The sequence below is a fragment of the Mobula birostris genome, chromosome 6 (assembly GCF_030028105.1).
Source record: "Mobula birostris isolate sMobBir1 chromosome 6, sMobBir1.hap1, whole genome shotgun sequence".
Classification (NCBI taxonomy): Eukaryota; Metazoa; Chordata; class Chondrichthyes; order Myliobatiformes; family Myliobatidae; genus Mobula; species Mobula birostris.
In genome coordinates, this window is record NC_092375.1 from 33,234,941 (window position 1) to 33,252,293 (window position 17,353).

General features: G+C 39.8%; 1 protein-coding gene across 8 annotated transcripts in view; it reads right to left on the reverse strand.

The window, feature by feature from the left end:
- Window positions 1-17,353, reverse strand: part of LOC140198918 (type 2 lactosamine alpha-2,3-sialyltransferase-like) — a 102,626-nt gene that overhangs the window by 26,391 nt on the left and 58,882 nt on the right. For 4 of the 8 annotated variants that reach the window (XM_072260166.1, XM_072260167.1, XM_072260162.1 and 1 more), the window contains 2 exons: window positions 8,950-9,042; window positions 1,482-1,594 (listed from right to left, as the gene is read on the reverse strand). In XM_072260166.1, coding sequence (XP_072116267.1) covers window positions 1,482-1,594; window positions 8,950-9,042 — 206 coding nt within the window. The remainder of the gene's footprint in view (window positions 1-1,481; window positions 1,595-8,949; window positions 9,043-17,353) is intronic. The other 4 variants (XM_072260170.1, XM_072260168.1, XM_072260169.1 and 1 more) reach the window with 2 other exon arrangements.

A 17,353-nucleotide genomic window follows, 5' to 3' on the forward strand; every position in this document is an offset into this window, starting at 1 on the left:
ACTACCATTTGTTCCAATCCCTCTGCAACTTTAGTAAAAATATACCATGATTATGTTGGGTCAAGACTTGTTTCATGTACTTCAGGCATGACGTGATGAGGCCAGTGAAATCAAGTTTGTCATTAATATAGGTGCAAGAAAGAGTATGTTATTTAAACCAAATCACAAACAATTTCTATTATCCAGCTGTTATTTTCCAGCAAATATTCCATGTTTTTTAGTTCAAGAAGACAACCTGTAGCCTGCACCAATCTTGCTTTCTTTTTTCCCCAATATACAGTGCCTTTCAAAGTGTTCACCGCCCCCCCTCCTGAAGTTTTCATGTTTTATTGTTTTACAACATTGAATCACAGTGGGTTTTTGAGTTTTTATCAACAGAAAAAGACTCTTCCGTGTCGAAATGAAGACAGGTCTCTACAGAGTGATCCAAATTAATTACAAATATAAAACACCAAATAGTTGATTGCATAAGTTTGCACCCTCTTAGTATTTCACACCAAGTCATCACTAGTGCAGCCAAGTGGTTTTAGAAGTCACATAATTAGTTAAATGGAAATCTGTTTTTGGAGACCTGTGTGCTGTCACGTTGTTTGAATTGACTGTAGTAAAAATACACTTATATCTGGAAGGTCCAACTGCTGGTGAGTCAGTATCCTAGCAAAAACTACACCATGAAGACAAAAGAACACTCCAAGAAATTCTTAGAAATGGTTATGGAAAAACACAAGTCCGAATGGAAATAAGAAAATTACCAAGTCACTGAATATCTCTTGGAGTACAGTTAAGGCAATCATCCAGAAATGGAAAGAATATGGCACAGCTGGAAATCTGCCTGGAGCAGGCTGTCCTCAAAATCTGAGTGACTGTGCAAGAAGGGGACTTGAGAGGGAGGCCACAAGAAACCTATGACAACTCTGAAGGAGTTACAAGCTTCAGTGGCTGAGATGGGAGAGACTGCGCATACAACAGATGTTGCCCAAGTGCTTCACAGTCAAGCCTTATGGGAGAGTAGCAAAGAAGAAGCCACTGTGGAAAAAAACTCACATGAAGTCTTGGCTAGATTTTGCCAGAAAAGGCATGTGAGAGACTCTGAAATCAGTTGGAAGAAGGTCCTATGGTCTGATTAAACCAAAATTGAGCTTGTTGGCCATCAGACTAAATGCTATGTTTGGCATACGCTAAAAGTCCATCTACTAAATACTGCCTTGAAGGAGGTGAATACTTAACGCAAACAATTATTTAGTGTTTTATATTTGTAATTAATTTAAATCAATTTATAGAGGATCTGTTTTCACTTTGACACAAAAGATTTTTTTTCTGTTGATCAGTGTCAAAAAAGCCAAATTAAATCCACTGTGATTCAATGTTGTAAAACAATAAAAAAAGAAAACTTCCAAGGGGGGGGGGGTGAATACTTTTTATAGACACTGTAAATGATGTTATTTTACCAGTCACCTACATATCTGAACAAACATGCATACCTGTGCTCAATGTGCCAAATGGCAGGGTTTCTGGCATGGCCTTCCTATTAACAGGCCAACTTTTGAAGCTGATGTCTGAAGGACACAAGAAAGGGTTCCTGTTTTTAGATTTACTGAAAAGCAAAAGTTGGAAGGAAATGAGAATGAAGCAGCAAAATCTGATTTTCTTTTTACACCTTTAATTAGGTCAAGCAAGAACATAATATAACATTATGAAGACACCAACAATACAACCTCATACAAGACCAAATGCACTGTGGGTTATAAAATTATTTCAATTATCAATCATATCAATTATCAACACTGCAAAAAGTGGTAGTGGGAAAGATATTTTTAGTACTAGGAGAGTCAAGCTTCTGGGGCCACAGCTTCATAATATAGGGACATCCTTTTAAAATGAGATGAGGCATTTCTTCAGCCAGCAGGTGCTAAATCTGTGTAGTTAATTTCCATAGAGGGAGGGCTGTGGAGGGTAAGTCATTAAGTGTATTTAAAGTGCAGTTTGATAGGTTCTTGGTTGGTAAAAGGGTTATGGGGAGATGGAGGGAGAATGGGGACTGAAAGGAAAACTAGCCACGATTGCATGGTGGAGCAGACAATATGGCCCAAGCTGTTCCTGTAGCTTAAGACCTTTACATGCCTCAGTTACAAAGTAAATACAAGATAACTTGTAAATATCAATTTCATAGAAAGTTCATGTCAGGTGATTAAATGACGCAAGTAGGCTATGTTAAAATGACATAATTGACAACTGGCAACTCCAAATCTCAGCATTTTCCTTTCAAATTCCTGCAAGGGGAAACAGCACAAAATGAATCAACCTGAGAACTTTTGTTCTCAGGGTTAGCAGTACTTGCTGGAAGATCACCATACATTGTAATTTCTGGACCCAGAAGTACACGTGAATACAGTACAAAGGATCAGACACTTCCTTTCCTATGAATAGAAAGCATTGATTAGAATAAACAGGAACACTGCTACCTACAGTTTTCCCTTCCAATTCACGATTTGGAAGTACATTATATTTCTTTCGCTGTCACTTGGTCTACATTCTGGAAACCCCCATAATTTTGATTAAGTAAAGGATATGCAAGTGCTTTGAATAGGAGAATGATATTTGCATCAGCCTTCATTGTGGAAGATGTTAGCAGTATCCCAGAAGTTGGAGAGTGTCAGAGGGCAGGTGTGTGAAAATGCCCTTACCAGGGAGCAGGTTCTTGGCAAACTGAAAGGTCTGAAGGTAGATAAGATAGCATACATCCCAGGGTTCTGAAAGAGATGACTGATGAGTTTGTGGGGTCATTAGCAATGATCTCTCGGGAATCAAATGATCAATTGGCATGGCTCTGAAGAAATGTGAAATTGCAAATGTCACTCCACTCTTCGAGAAGGTAAGGAGGCAGAAGTAAGGAAATTACAGGCCAGTTAGTCTGACCTCAGTAGTTGGGAAGATGCTGGAGTCAATTGTCAACTAAGAATGAGGTTTCAGGGTACTTGGACAAAATAGGCCATAGTCAGCATGGTTTCCTTAAGGAAAGATCTTGCCTGACAAATCTGTTGGAATTCTTTGAAGAAATAAAAAACAGGATAGACAAAGGTGAATCGGTGGATGGTGTGTACTTGGATTTTCAGAAGGTCTTTGACAAGGTGCCACGCATGAGGCTGCTTAACAAGTCGAGAGCCCATGGTATTACAGGAAAGATTCTAGCATGGATAAAGCAATGGCTGATGGACAGGAGGCAAAGAGTGGGGAAAAAGGGAGCCTGACTAGCTGTTGGTGAATAGTGGTGTTCCACTGGGGTCTGTGTGGGACTGCTATTTTTTTACGTTATACATCAATGATTTGGATGATGGAAGTGATGGCTTTGTGGCCCTGTTTGCAGATGATATGAAGATAGGTGAAGGGGCAGGTAGTTCTGAGGAAGTTAAGAGGCTACAGAAGGATTTAGACAGATTAAGAAAATGGGCAAAGTCATCGCAGATGGAATACAGTGTCAGGACATGTATGGTCATGCTCTTTGGTAGAAGAAATAAAAGCATACTATTTTCCAAATGGAAAGAAAATTCAAAAATCTGGAGGTGCAAAGGGACTTTGGAGTCCCGGTTCAGGATTCCCTAAAGGTTAATTTGGAGGTTGTCAGTGGCGAGGAAGGCAAGTGCAATGTTAGCATTCATTTAGAGAGGACAAGAATATAAACACAATGATGTAATATTGAGGCTTTATAAAGCAGTGGTGTGCCCTCACTTGGGAATACTGTGAGCAGTGTTGGGCCCCTTATCTAAGCAAGGGTGAGAGGGTTCAAAGGAGCTTTATGGGATCAGGAAGCTTGTTATATGAGGAGCGTTTGATGGCTCTGGGTCTGTACTCAATGGAATTTAGAAGAATGAGGGGGTGACTTCACTGAAACCTATTGAATGTTGAAAGACCTCAATAGAGTGGATGTAGAGAGGATGTTTCCCATAGTGGTGGAGTCTAAGATCAGAGGACGGAGCCTCAGAATATAAGGGTCTCTTTTAGAACAGAGACGAGGAGGAATTTCTTTAGCGGAGAGTGGTGAATCTGCGGAATTTGTTGCCACAGGAAGCTGTGGAGGCCAAGTCATTTGGGTATATTTTAGGCAAAGGCTGATAGGTTCTTGATTAGTCATGGCATAAAGGGAAACGGGGGAAGAAGATTAGGGCAGAGAAGGAAAGTGGATCAGCTATGATGAAACGGTAGAGCACACTTGATGGGCCAAATGGCCTCATTCTGCTTCTATATCTTATGGTCTCATAATACTTAAATCTCCTTTTGATTTTAAAATTAGGCAATACTTGTGAGAACTCCTCTGTACAATGCAGAGAACGTTCACTATGAAAGGAACATAAAAAGATTTTTTTCCCAAGTTCGAGTTCAGTAGTGAGCAATGTTGAAAATATATTTCAAGAACTTAGCTTGGTGTTCATAAAGCTTTCCAACTTTTAAAACTGGCTTTTAAAGAATAAAACAGCAAAGGGTCTTTTCTATTAGATGAAGATTTGATCTCAACAGATGATCTGCATAACCACTGGATTAACAAAAGATAATCAAGGTAAACCAAGTAACTCAGTAGAAATTTAAAAATTCATATTTTCCCAGATTTTTTCTTCTGACACTACAGGTTTAAGTAGGCCAGGTTACAGTGGCAAATTTGATGAAAATCAAAGCTTTAAAATAAAGTGGCTTAATTAATACTCATTATTGTTTTTCACCCTACCAGATTCTGCCCAGTTCCTTCTTTTCCAGACATCTCTTTCCAATCAAATCACTTCTATGCCTTTAATACTTATAGGCTAGGATCTATTCCTAATTAAGAAATGATTGACTTTTAATAGACCTTAGAGCTAAATTATCTTTAGACAAAACATTTGAAGATACCTTCTCCAACTAAATATAAAGTCTTGCCTTCCTTCATTCACAGGTCATATTTGAAAACAATTACACTCTTCCTTTGGTTTAAGGTAATATTTAAAGAAAGGATGGTTTCAACCACATCATGGGACAGTTTCTATAATCCTTTTCCGGAATATTCAGAAATCCCGATATTTCAGCATCCGGTTCACTAGGTGGCGATTGCCATGCACAGCCTCCACTTTCTGGAGCCTTAGTTCTTGGGCTCCATTTAAGCTTATGTAGTTACGTGCAAAATATTTTAAAGCATTGCCTAACATTTTTTTAAAAAGATTTTGAAGTGCTTTGGTGTATTGATAGAAATGATAACCAATCGTGTGGAAAATCTGCAAATCCTGAATAAAAGTCTCAAAATATGCCAGTTTATGGAAGTGTTACTGCATTTTATATTTTATTTATTTAGAGGTAGAGTTCAGAGTAGGCCCTTCCAGTCCTTCAAGCCATGTCACCCAGCAAACCCTAATTTAAAACTACCTAATCACAGGAGAATTTTACAATGATCAATTAACCCTCCAACCAGTAGTCTTTGGACTGTGAGAAGAAACCGGAGCACCCGGAGAAAATCCACCATTCCACAGGGAGGGTGTACAAACGCCTTAAAGAGGATGCTGGAATTGAACTTCAAACTACAACACCCCAAGATGCAGTAGTGTCACACCAACCACTACACCACCATGGCACTCAGCTTCCTGTCCACTGCTCTGGACTGATTGATCAATATGTCTGCTCCTTTTATACAGTTCCACAAAATTAGCATTTATTCCATTAAGTAGTTGTATGGTTAGATTTCACTTAAGATTGTTTAATGTCATTTTCAGTACGCAAGTGTAAAGGAGAACAAAATAATTGTTACTCCATTTCCAATGCATCATATAAAAAACACACCAAGATGAAAAACACAATAATAAAAACATAATAAATATAAATACATAAGATAGCTTATAAACATTGATTATATGTACAACAAGTAACACTAGGTACAGGGGTGGCTGGGAGCTTAACATACAGGGATACAGGAGATTGGGTCTGACGGGGAAACGGATCAGCCATGATGAAATGGTGGACTAGAATCAATGGGCCAAATGGCCTAATTCTGCTCCTACATCTTATGGTCTTATGATACACATTCTATCAAAAGGACAGACAGTTGGCAGAGGGAGTGGGGTGGCTCTGTTGGTAAAATAAAATGCAATCATATTCCTAGAAAGAGTTAACATAGGATTAGAAGACGTAGAATCCTGTTGGTAGAGCTAAAAAAACTGCAAGGGTTAAAAAAACCCTGATGGGAATTATATGCAGACCTCTGAAAAGCAGCCAGATTGTGGGATACAAATTACAATGGGGGGTAGAAAAGGCATGTAAAAAGAACAATGTTAAAATAAGTCATATGGGGATTTCAAAATAGAGGGAGATTGGGAAAATCAAGCTGTCACTGAATCCCAAGAGAGAATATGTGGAATGCCTACAAGATGGCTTTTTAGAGCAGCCTTCTGGATTAGGTGATGTGTTATGAACCAAATTTGATTAGGGAACTTTAGGTAAAGGAACCCATAGGAAGCTGTGATCATAATATGATACAATTCACCCTGCAGTTTGAGAACAAGAAGATAAAGTCAGATGTATCAGTTTTCCAGTGCAGAAAAGGGAAGCACCAAGGTTGAGAAAGGAAATTTCCAAAGTTGATACAAGAATGAAGACAGAACAACAATGGCTGGAGTTCCCTGGGGGTAATCTGAAAGGCGCAGGATAGATACATTCCAAAGATGAAGACGTATTCCAAAGGGAGGATGTTGCAAAAGTGGCTGATGAGGAAATCAAAGGTAGTAAAAAAGAAAAACCAAGGGCATATAATACTGCTAAAATTATTAGGAAGTTAGAGGATTGGGAAGCTTTTAAAAGCCAACAGAAGGTAACTAAAAAGGCCATAAGGAGAGAAAAATGAAATATGAAGGTAAGCTAGATAACAAATGTAAGTGAATACCAAAAGTTTTTTCAGATATATAAAGAGTAGAAGAGAAATGAGAGTGGATATTGGACTGGAACATGACTCCAGAGAGGTAGTAATGTGGAACAAGGAAATGGCGGATGAACTTAACAAGTACAAACGAGCGAAAATCTGCAGATGCTGGAAATCCAAGCAACACACGCAAAACACTGGAGGAACTCAGAAGGCCCAGCAGCATCTATGGAAAAAGAGAACAGTCGACATTTCAGGCTGAGACCCTTTCGCAGGACTTAACAAGTCCTTTGCTTCACTGTGGAAGACAGCAGCAGTATGTCAGAAATTCGAGAGTGTCAGGGAGCAAAAGTGAGTGTAGTTGCTGTTACTAAGGAAAAGGTGCTTGGGAAGCTAAAAGGACTGAAGGGAGATAAGTCAGAAGGACTACACCCCAAAGTTCTGAAAGAGGCAAATGAAGTAATTGTGGAGGCATTAGAAATGATCTTCCATGAATCACTCGATACTGGAATGGTTCTGGAAGACTGGAAAATTGCAAATGCCATTCCATTCTTCAAGAAGGGAAGGAGGCAGTATGAAGGAAATTATAGACCAGTTAGCCTGACCTCAGTGGTTGGGAAGATGTTGGAGTCTATTACTAAGTATGAGGTTTTGGAGTACTTGAAGACACTTGATTAAAATCGGCCACAGTAAGCATGGTTTCTTTAAGGGGATATCTTGCCTGACAAATCTGTTGGAAATCTCTGAAGAAATAATAAGCAGGATTGACAAAGGAGAGTCAATGGATGTTTTTTTTAACCTGAATTCTAAGAAGGCCTTTGACACATGAAGCTAATAAGAACTCGTGGTATTACAAGAAAGATACTAACATGGATAGATTGGCTGATTGGCAGGAGGCAGAGAGTGGAATAAACAGGGAATTTTCTGGTTCGCTTTTCTGGGTGACTAATAGTATTCTGCAAAAGTCGGTGTTGGGACTGCTTATCTTGATGATATAGGTCAATGAGTTAGATGATGAAATTGATGGCTTTGTGGCCAAGTTTGTAGACAATACAAAGATTGGTGGAGGGTAGATAGTGCTGAGGAAAAATGAGGTCTGCAGAAGGACTTAAGACAGATTGGGAGAATGGACAAAATGGCAGATGAAATAGAGTAGAAGGAAGTATATGGCCATGCACTTTGACAGAAGGATAAAGGGATAGACTATTTTCTGAACAGGGAAAATATTCAGAAATCAGTGGTGCAAAGGAATTTGGGAGTCTTCATACAGGATTCCCTGAAGGTTAACTTACAGGTTGAGTCAGTATTAAGGAAGGCAAATGCAATGTTAGCATTCATTTCTAGTGAACTAGAATATAAGAGCAAGGATGTAATGTTAAGGATGTAATGTTAAGGCTTTTATAAGGCATTGGCCAGACTCAATGGAGTATTGGAGCATTCTTGGGCCCTTCATCTAAGAAAGGATGTGCTGACATTGGGGAGGGTTCAGAGGTTCATAGCAATGATTACAGAAATGAAAGAGTTAACGTATGAAGAGAGTTTGATGGCTCAGGGCCTGTATTCACTGGAGTTTAGAAGAATGTGAGGTGACCTCATTGAAACCTACTGAATGTTAAAGACCTTGATAGAGTGGATGTGGAGAGGATGTGTCCTATAGTAGGGGAGTCTAGGACCTCAGGGCACAACCTCAGAATAGAAGGACGTCCATTTAGAACAGAGATGAGGAGGAATTTCTTTAGTGAGAGGGTAGTGAATCTGTGGAATTCATTGCCAGACAGCTGTTGAGGCCAAGTCACTGGGTATATTTAAAGCAGAGTTTGGTAGGTTCCTGATTAGTCAGGGCATCAAGGTTATGGGGAGAAGGCAGGAGAATGGAGTTGGCAGGGATAATAAATTAGCCACAGTGGAATGTCAGAGAAGACTTGATGGGTTAAATGACCTAAATTCTGTTCCTATGTCAGTACAAAAGGTGACTCTGACAGGAAATGATAAGGTAATAAAAATCCAGAGGTTAGTACTGAGGACAAGCACTTTCATTCATTTATAATTACTTAAATTTGTAGCAACCTTAAATGACTTACATTGGAGGAGCAACAGTGCTCATCACTCCAGAAATCTGCAGAAGCCAAGTGAAATTCCAACCGTAAGCCCCACTAGCAAATAAGGGTTGTAACCTAAGTGGTACAAGCACGACGTTCAGATATTATCTATAAAAACAACCTCTTTTCTGCTGTTTTAACACATGGCAAAGCCGGACAACAAATAACTGTGTCCACAGACTTTTTATTTTAAAAAACAAAGACATTAGCAGTGTAGCATGCAAAGTACAAAGATTTTATTCCAAGAAACAACACTGACTTGAATTTTAAGGCTGTCAATCTAAATCTGATATGTCTAGTAGTTGAAGAAAGAAAAACACTCTCCCCACACCTGCTCCTCCTCCCCCAAATACTAGGGATCTAAAGGATCAAAAGGATCTAAAGAAATGTTTTGAAGTCTTTGGCTCTGGGTCAGAAAGAGATAGATTTTCCCCCCTTTAAGTACTGTTTTACTTTTTAAACACAATTAAAATAATGCATAGACAGATACATTGGTTATGAGAAGAAACTATTTCAACTGAAGGTCACAAATCAAGGATGCTGAAGGCATGGCTGGGTGTCAGCAATCCTGCAGCGTTCATTAATTGGACAAATCAGGAACTAAAGCCTCATCCCCAAGGGGCACCCTAACCAAAAAAAAAAACTGACATAGGGCTTTACTATTTATTTTAAGAAAAGTCCTTTCTGGTCTGGCAATGTCTCGCACAAGGCTCATTTATATGTGCATCGCACTCAGTGTCAACCTTAAGCCCATCTGCTGCGACTTGATAACTTGATATAGAACATTGGACTGCTTAGAATTTTTGTAAGAATACTGGTTGAGTACTCCTCATCCGCCCCAGAGGAACACTGTTTAGTTTGGCTGTATTTATATATGGTTGAACGATAATTAAACTTGAAATTGATCTGAATTTGAAATGCTCGGGGCTGTAAGTGTTTTGGTTTTTGGTTATTTTGGATGTTGGAATATGTAATGAGATAGATAGAGATCACCATAATTTCTGACTGAATTTATGTGCTACTGGTAAGCTGTCTGTGTTTTCCACATATTCATTGCACATTTGTACTGATGCAGCCATTCAGCGTGTTAGATGTTCATCAGTATCAGATATTGTCAAGTCAAATGTTTAGAGTGGCACAAAACAGTCAAGTTTGGCAGGGAAATCATTTTTTACAGCACAAAATATAGTGAATATGTGATGTACAACTTTTTAGACATGAAAAGATTTTGAATTTAAAATAATTAACTTAAGAAAAACAATTCTTTCTTTTAAGATATCCTTTAATTCTATCTCTTGATCCAAGCTAGTCAATAACCTCAATATTGCCTTTTGACAGCAAGCATGACAAGTTACACAAACATTACACACAGCACCAGGTTACATAAGGCTTCTATTTCCAAGAACTATATACAAGTCAATTTTGCTACAAATCACAGCAGGTCGTTTCCTATAGCTACCCACATTGCAGTGCGATATCGACACTTTCTATGAACTACTTTAATGCCAATGAATAATCACCCAAACACTACACATTATTAAACTCCCTCCAGTCATTCTGAAGAGGTAGTATGATTTTGAGAAATATTATTTTGCCAACTACAAAAGTACCACAGATTCTGAATTTAAAAGGACAATTCTCATGATGTTGCAGCTTAAGTATTGAGGAGAACATTTTTTTTAAGAAGGTCATTCAGTACCACAGTACAGAAAGCAGGCACTTGCGTTAATAGATCCACACTGACCAAGATGCCCATCTTAGCTTGTCCATTTGTCTGCATACAGCTCTAGACCAGGTGTTCCCAACCTTTATTATGCCATGAACCAGTATCACTAAGCAAGGGGTTTGTGGACCCAAGTTTGGGAACTCTTGCCCTAGACCCTTCCCTTAACAACATTTTGTGTGTGTTGCTCAAGATTTCTAGCACCTGCAGAAACTCTTGTGTTTATGTGCCTGTCCAACTGTCCTTTAAGCATTGCTACTGTACAAGCCTCACCACTTCCTCTGGCAGCTTTTTCCATTTTGAGATGCCCATGGAGGAAGTAGATCAATTTGAAAGTCCTGGGTGAAACAGGCACAAAAGAGGAATCAGGACTCAAGCAGTATTTGCCACCAGAACATGAAAGGCATGGCCAATTCAGGGAACAGATTGCCCATTCCTGCACATTTTCTTGTGTACCTTACTACCATCAGGACATATTATTGAACGAACATTTTTTAAAAATTAAAATTAAGTTTTTAATAAAAATTGTTTCCCTTCCCCAAGCTGTGCTGGTAGATTCCAGTTTCAATTTGTTTTATTATTTTTTCCTGCCTCCACTGAGGTTTTTAAAATAGCTGTTATTTGGACAACTTTGGCTGTAGCCTATCACAGACATTCCCACAGAGCTCTTCATTTGTCCCCCTCTTCGCCATTTAAAGTCCATGTGCATTCTGGAGTCGCAAGAGACTGCAGATGTTGAAATCTGGAGCAAAAAAAAACCAAACTTGCTCAACGAACTTCGTAGATCAGGAAGGGTCTGTGGAGGCAAAGTGGCATTCTACGTTTCAGGTCGAGACCTTGCATCAGGATTGAGTATGCTGATGGAAGATCACCAACATAAAGACATGAGGGAGGGATGAGACTGGGCTGGAGGTAATTGGTGGAACTATGATACAAGGGATGAAGGAGAAATGGAGTGAGGTAGTTGAGGGAATAGGAAGGGTAAAGCCTCCTCTACATGGGCCTACCCGCCTTTCACATACACACAGGAGGAGAAGGAGTATAGAGAACTATTGTCCAGGTGTAGATTGACGGAATTAGCCAGAAAAACTGTTCAGCATGTACTAGATGGGCCAAAGGGCTGTTTCAGTGCTGTAGTGCTCTATGATTCTATGACATATCCACCTAGGCTTCTTTTCTTTCTTTTTTTTTTCTCTCTCTCACTCATCACCTCATCTGGTTCAACCAAGCATCAACACCAGCACCCCATCACTTCCTCGCTTTAGTTTCTCCAGCAGTCTGCCTTCTCACCGCTTACCTTCCCATTTTGGGATCATCACCAACATGAATCATCCTCACCATTTCCCTCCCTGCTCAAGTTACCCGATTTTCCCATTGTTTGTCATTTTCCATTTTTGAATTAACAGTTACGCTGTATGTAAAACCCGAGCCAGTGAACAACCAGAGAGGAACAAGAATGGATTTCCGAACTTAGAAGGGATAAGTCTTATAGAGGAACAGAAACATTCTAATAGTGAAATGAGTAGAGATTAGCAATTATAAAAAGGTGCTATTTTATATCGAACCTGAACAATTATACTACAAATTTGATATTTAAGTTTTGAGATGGTAACTTGGGAATAACAGTTGCAATTCACCTTAATTATGCGCACGATGGCCAAGAAAGTTAAACTTACAAACAGCTCCCTTAAAAACTTACAAACAGTTCCCTTAGAACAGTAAAACAACAAGAGTCCTCTGACAAGCATTGAGAGTTGACTGTTATTATCAGTATCAGAACTCAGAACAGCAGAGCACAAGAACAGGCCCTTCAGCCCACAAAGTTGCGCCAAACCAAACAATGAGGTTAACATTTCTAAGTTGACTACGGATCAAGAGAAGGCGCAGGCTATTCCTAACATCAGTGATTAATGCCTCACTAGATTCCTGCAATAAATTGAAGTCTACCCCCCCCCCCACCTCCACCCACCCAATATTTTGCAGCTGCCAATTTTCATAAGACTCCTATAAACTTTGGCTTCAATTGCAGAATGGTTGCTGTATATGCAAGGAATGTAAAATTATCACCATACTCTACCCTTGCGAAAGTAAACAACAAAATTATAATCTGCAAAGCTCAAACAGTACTAAACATTAAAAAGAGCGACTCTGTCCACAGGTTTATATTGCCTCAGCAAATGTTTAATAAGCAAAAGCACAGGTTTTGCAAGAGAAGGACCTGAAATCCATAAAATGGATCTTTTCCCAAGGCCCAGGGATCCAACAAAGGCAGGATTTGGAGAATGAGAGGTTGGTTAAATGGAGCAGAAGCAAAAAGCAATTGAAGAACAACACACACAAAATGCTGGGTGAACACAGCAGGGAAGACAGCATCCACGGAGGTGAATAAACAGTTAACATTTTCAGTTGAGACCCTTCATCAGGACTAGAAAGGAAGGGGGAAGAAGCAAGAATAAGGGGGGGAGGGGAGCAGCAAACAAGGTGAGGGGGAGGGGTGTTGAAGTGATAGGTGGAAAAGGTAAAGGGCTGAACAAGGAATCTGATAGGACAGGAGAGTGGACCATGGGAAAAGGGAAGGATGGGAAAAGAGGGAGATGACGGACAGGTGAGAAACTGAGCAACTAAAGATTAATGCCACAGAAATGGGATTTTAGGTACATGATACAGGTGGTTATTCAGTAAAGTGAGCAAAAGGCATGGAGGGATTTAACAGCAGTGTTGTAATGGGAGATACAAGTTCTCCATAGCTGGTCCAAAAGGTGGTATTACATGTCTGGTGCCACAATTCAGATAGTCTCCTTAGTGCAAAGAAAAACAAACTTGGACATGAAGAGGGTTTTACTGTAGCGTCCACATTAGAACAATACATAATAGAGAACTAGAATTAACATTTTGCTGAGCTGTCATAAACAGCTAAAGATCTAAAACATCCAAGTCACTATTGTCACATTATTATCTAGGCCACATGCACACTGACAAAGATAAAAATATTCAATGTAACTTTTAGATTGTGCTTAGAAAATGCTTCTAGCTACATGTATTCCTTTCAAACCAGGTTTTAAACCCCCTATTATCTGAAGCCATATCACTTGAATGATACCAAGACAGAGAGACACGAGTGAAAATGCTGGTCCACTATCCAAGACCACTGCTGGCATCTATACCAAAGACTGATTAAGAATTCCCAAAGTTTGACCTAAGCTAGAAACACTGAATGGAACCTTGCCAAATGGTCTTTGAAGTTCAGCTACAACATGTTATACTCATCCAGAATCCATCTGTGACACAATTTTTCTCCGGGTCAGAAAGACATGCTTTACTTGTTAAACATAATTAAAATAATGCATAGATAGGTAAACTGGTTCTGAGAAGAAACTATTTCAATTGAAGGTCACAAATCAAGGATGCTAGAGGCATGGCAGAGTATCAGCATCCCTGCAGGGTTCATTAATGGGACAAATCGGAAATCAAAGCCTCTCACCCAATTGACAACCACCCCCAAAAAAAATCAAAACGGACATAAGATTTAACTATAGGATTTAATATAGATATATTTTTTAAATACCTTTCTGGTCTGGCAATGTCTAGCTCAGGGCTCATTTATATATGTATTGCATCCAGTGTCAACTTAAGCCCATTTGCTGTGATTTGATAATGATATAGAAGTGGACTGCTTGGCATTCTTATGAGAATACTGGATAATCATTATCAAAATGTGCATTTAATGATCTTGATTTTAACAAATAAGAAATAAAGTTTACCACTCTAATTCTATTTGAGGTGATGAGGGGGTGGAGCTTAGGAGCTCTAACAGCAACTCCTTTGTTTGCATCTTCGGAAACAGCCCTATTTCTACCTTTGATATCTCTTTTTTTCCCCCCTTCAAGGTTCTTTTGAAGACCCTGACCTGGAGTTACATGCGGACTTTGCGGCTACACAATCATGGGTGTAATGTTGAGTACAGCAGGGGGCTGAGTACACAGCCTTGTGGGGCACCGGTGCTCAGAGTGATTGTAGAGGAGAACTTGTCCCCTATTTTTACATACTGAGTCCTGTCTGTGAGGAAGTTGAAGTTCCAGCTGCAGATCTGAGTGCTAAGGCCCAGGTTCTGGAGCTTAGGAATCAGTTTATTTGGAATGATGGTATTAAAGGTAGAGCTGTAGTCAATGAAAAGGAGCTTTACGTATGCGTCTTTATTCTCCAGGTGTTCTAAGGAGGAATGTAGGGCCAGAGAGATGGCATCTGCCGTTGACCTGTTGCTCTGGTAGGCGACTTGCAAAGCATCGAGGTTGACCGGTAGGCTGTGGTTGATGTGTGCCATAACCAATTGCTCGAAGCACTTCATAGCAATTGATGTCAGAGCCACAGGTCGATAGTCATTCAGGCATGCCACCTTGCTCTTCTTCGGCACTGGGATTATTGTTGCCTTCTTAAAATACGAAGGGACCTTAGACTGAAGCAAGGAGCAGTTGAAGATGTCAGCAAACACTCCAGCTAACTCGCTTGCACAGGCCCGGAGAACCCGTCCCGGGACACCATCTGGGCCCATCGCCTTCCTTGGATTTATCTTCAGGAAGGCCCTTCTAACGTCCTCCTCGGTGACGACGAATCTCGATGCCACCAGGTCCGGTTCATCCGGAGGGAGCGGGACGCTCCTCTTAGAAAGTTAGAAAGTTCTTCTTTATTTTAAGATACAGTACCCTTTAATTCTCTTGATCTAAGCTGGTACAAAAACCCTGATATTTCCTTTTCACGCCAAGCATGACAACTGGATTCACAAGTGGGACAGACAGCCCCATTCCAAGGATTTCCATAAATCAATTTTGCTGTAAGTCAGACCAGGCCATTTCTTTTCGATACCCATACTGTAGTGCTACACATAGACTTTCTATAAACTAGAACATTACACATAATTAAACTGTCACCAGTCATTCTGAATAGGTAGTACGATTTTGAAAAAAAATGTTATTTTGTCAGCCACAAAAGGAACAGTGTTTATGAATTTTAAATGACAATTCTCATGATTTTGCAGCTAAAGTACTTGGGAGACAATTGCTCCAAGAGTCATACAGTACACAGAATGCAAAAAGGCCCTTGGGCTAACTGATCCATACAATCAAAATGCCTGTCTAAGTTAGTTGCATTTGCCTCTATATACCCCAGATATTTCTGATCAATGTATCTGTCCAACACCCACAAAATGCTAGAGGAACTCAGCAAGTTGAGCAGCTTCTAAGGACAGTAATAAACGGTTGACATTTTGGGCCAAGAACCTTCATCAGGGCTAGACAGGAACGAGGCAGAAGCCAAAATAAGATCTTCAGATGGAAAAGATTGCATGACCTCAGCACTGTTGGATATGAACTTATGCAGTCTGAGATTAAACTGTGCCAACATGTCTTGCGTTGCTTTCAATACATTGACTGCTTCTTCTGCACTACAGAATGATTTAAGACCATCATCAACATAGAAATGCCTCTCTGAGTAACCTCAATGCTTCAGTACCGAATTCCTTCACTCCCTCACCAGCTGTCCTCTTAAGGCCATAGATTTCCACAGTTACTAAAGGGAAGTTACCAAATACATGAACTCTCATACAGTACTCCAGAATCTCATTGTCCAGTTGGTGGTCAAGAAGCCACAAGATTCTGAAGTGGTCTCAATGATTCTCTCTCACTAGGAAGCTGAGGACCCTGAGCAGATTGTTACTGAGGTCTGGACCCTGCAAGAGCCCATTGTTCAGTGAAACACCTTTGAACTGTGTACTTGAATCAAAGACAATTCATATTTGTTTAGCTTTTGGCAGATGGTAAACACAGAGGTTGGACAAATATCAGTTTTCTTTGTTAGGATCCAGTGGAGGAGCATGATTGCTCCTGAAGAGGTTATCCACAGAACATCAACAAGGCCGATATTTTCAAAGTGAGAATGGTTAAATAGTTGAAGATTTTGCAGCAAGACTGTTTTCAGGAAAATTTCCTTCATCAGTATGTAGAGGTCCCAACAAGAACTTGTGATACTGGATTCTTTATTAGGGAATGAGACAGGGCAGATGACATAGGTTTTTGTAGGGCAACAGTTACATCCATTGACTACAATGCCATTAGTTTCAAAGTAAATATGCAAAAAGAGATCTGGTCCACAGGTTGAGACTCTAACTTGGAGAAAGGCCAGTTTTGATAGTATCAGAAATGATCTGACAAGTGTCGGTTGGGACAGGCAAAGGTGTACTTGGAAAGTGGGAGGCCTTCAAACACAAAATTGAGAGTACGAAGCTTGTATGTGCCTATCAGAATAAAAGGTAAAGATAAATAGTGTAGGGAGCCTTGGTTTTCAAGAAATTTTTGAGGCCTGGGTTAAGAGAAAAAAAGAGGTGCATAGCAGGTAAAGGCAAGTTGGAACAAATGAGGTGCTTTTGGAGTACAAGAAATGCAAGATAACACTTACAAAAGAAATCAGGAAGGCTAAAAGAAGGCATGAAGTTGCTCTAGCAGACAAGGTAAAGGAGAATCATAAAGGATTCTACAGGATATGTTAAGAGCAAAACGATTCCAAGGGACAAAATTGGGCCTCTGAAAGACCAGAATAGTAATCCATGTGTGGAGCCAGAACAGATGGGGGAGACCTTAAGACCATAAGACAAAGGAGCAGAAGTTGGCCATT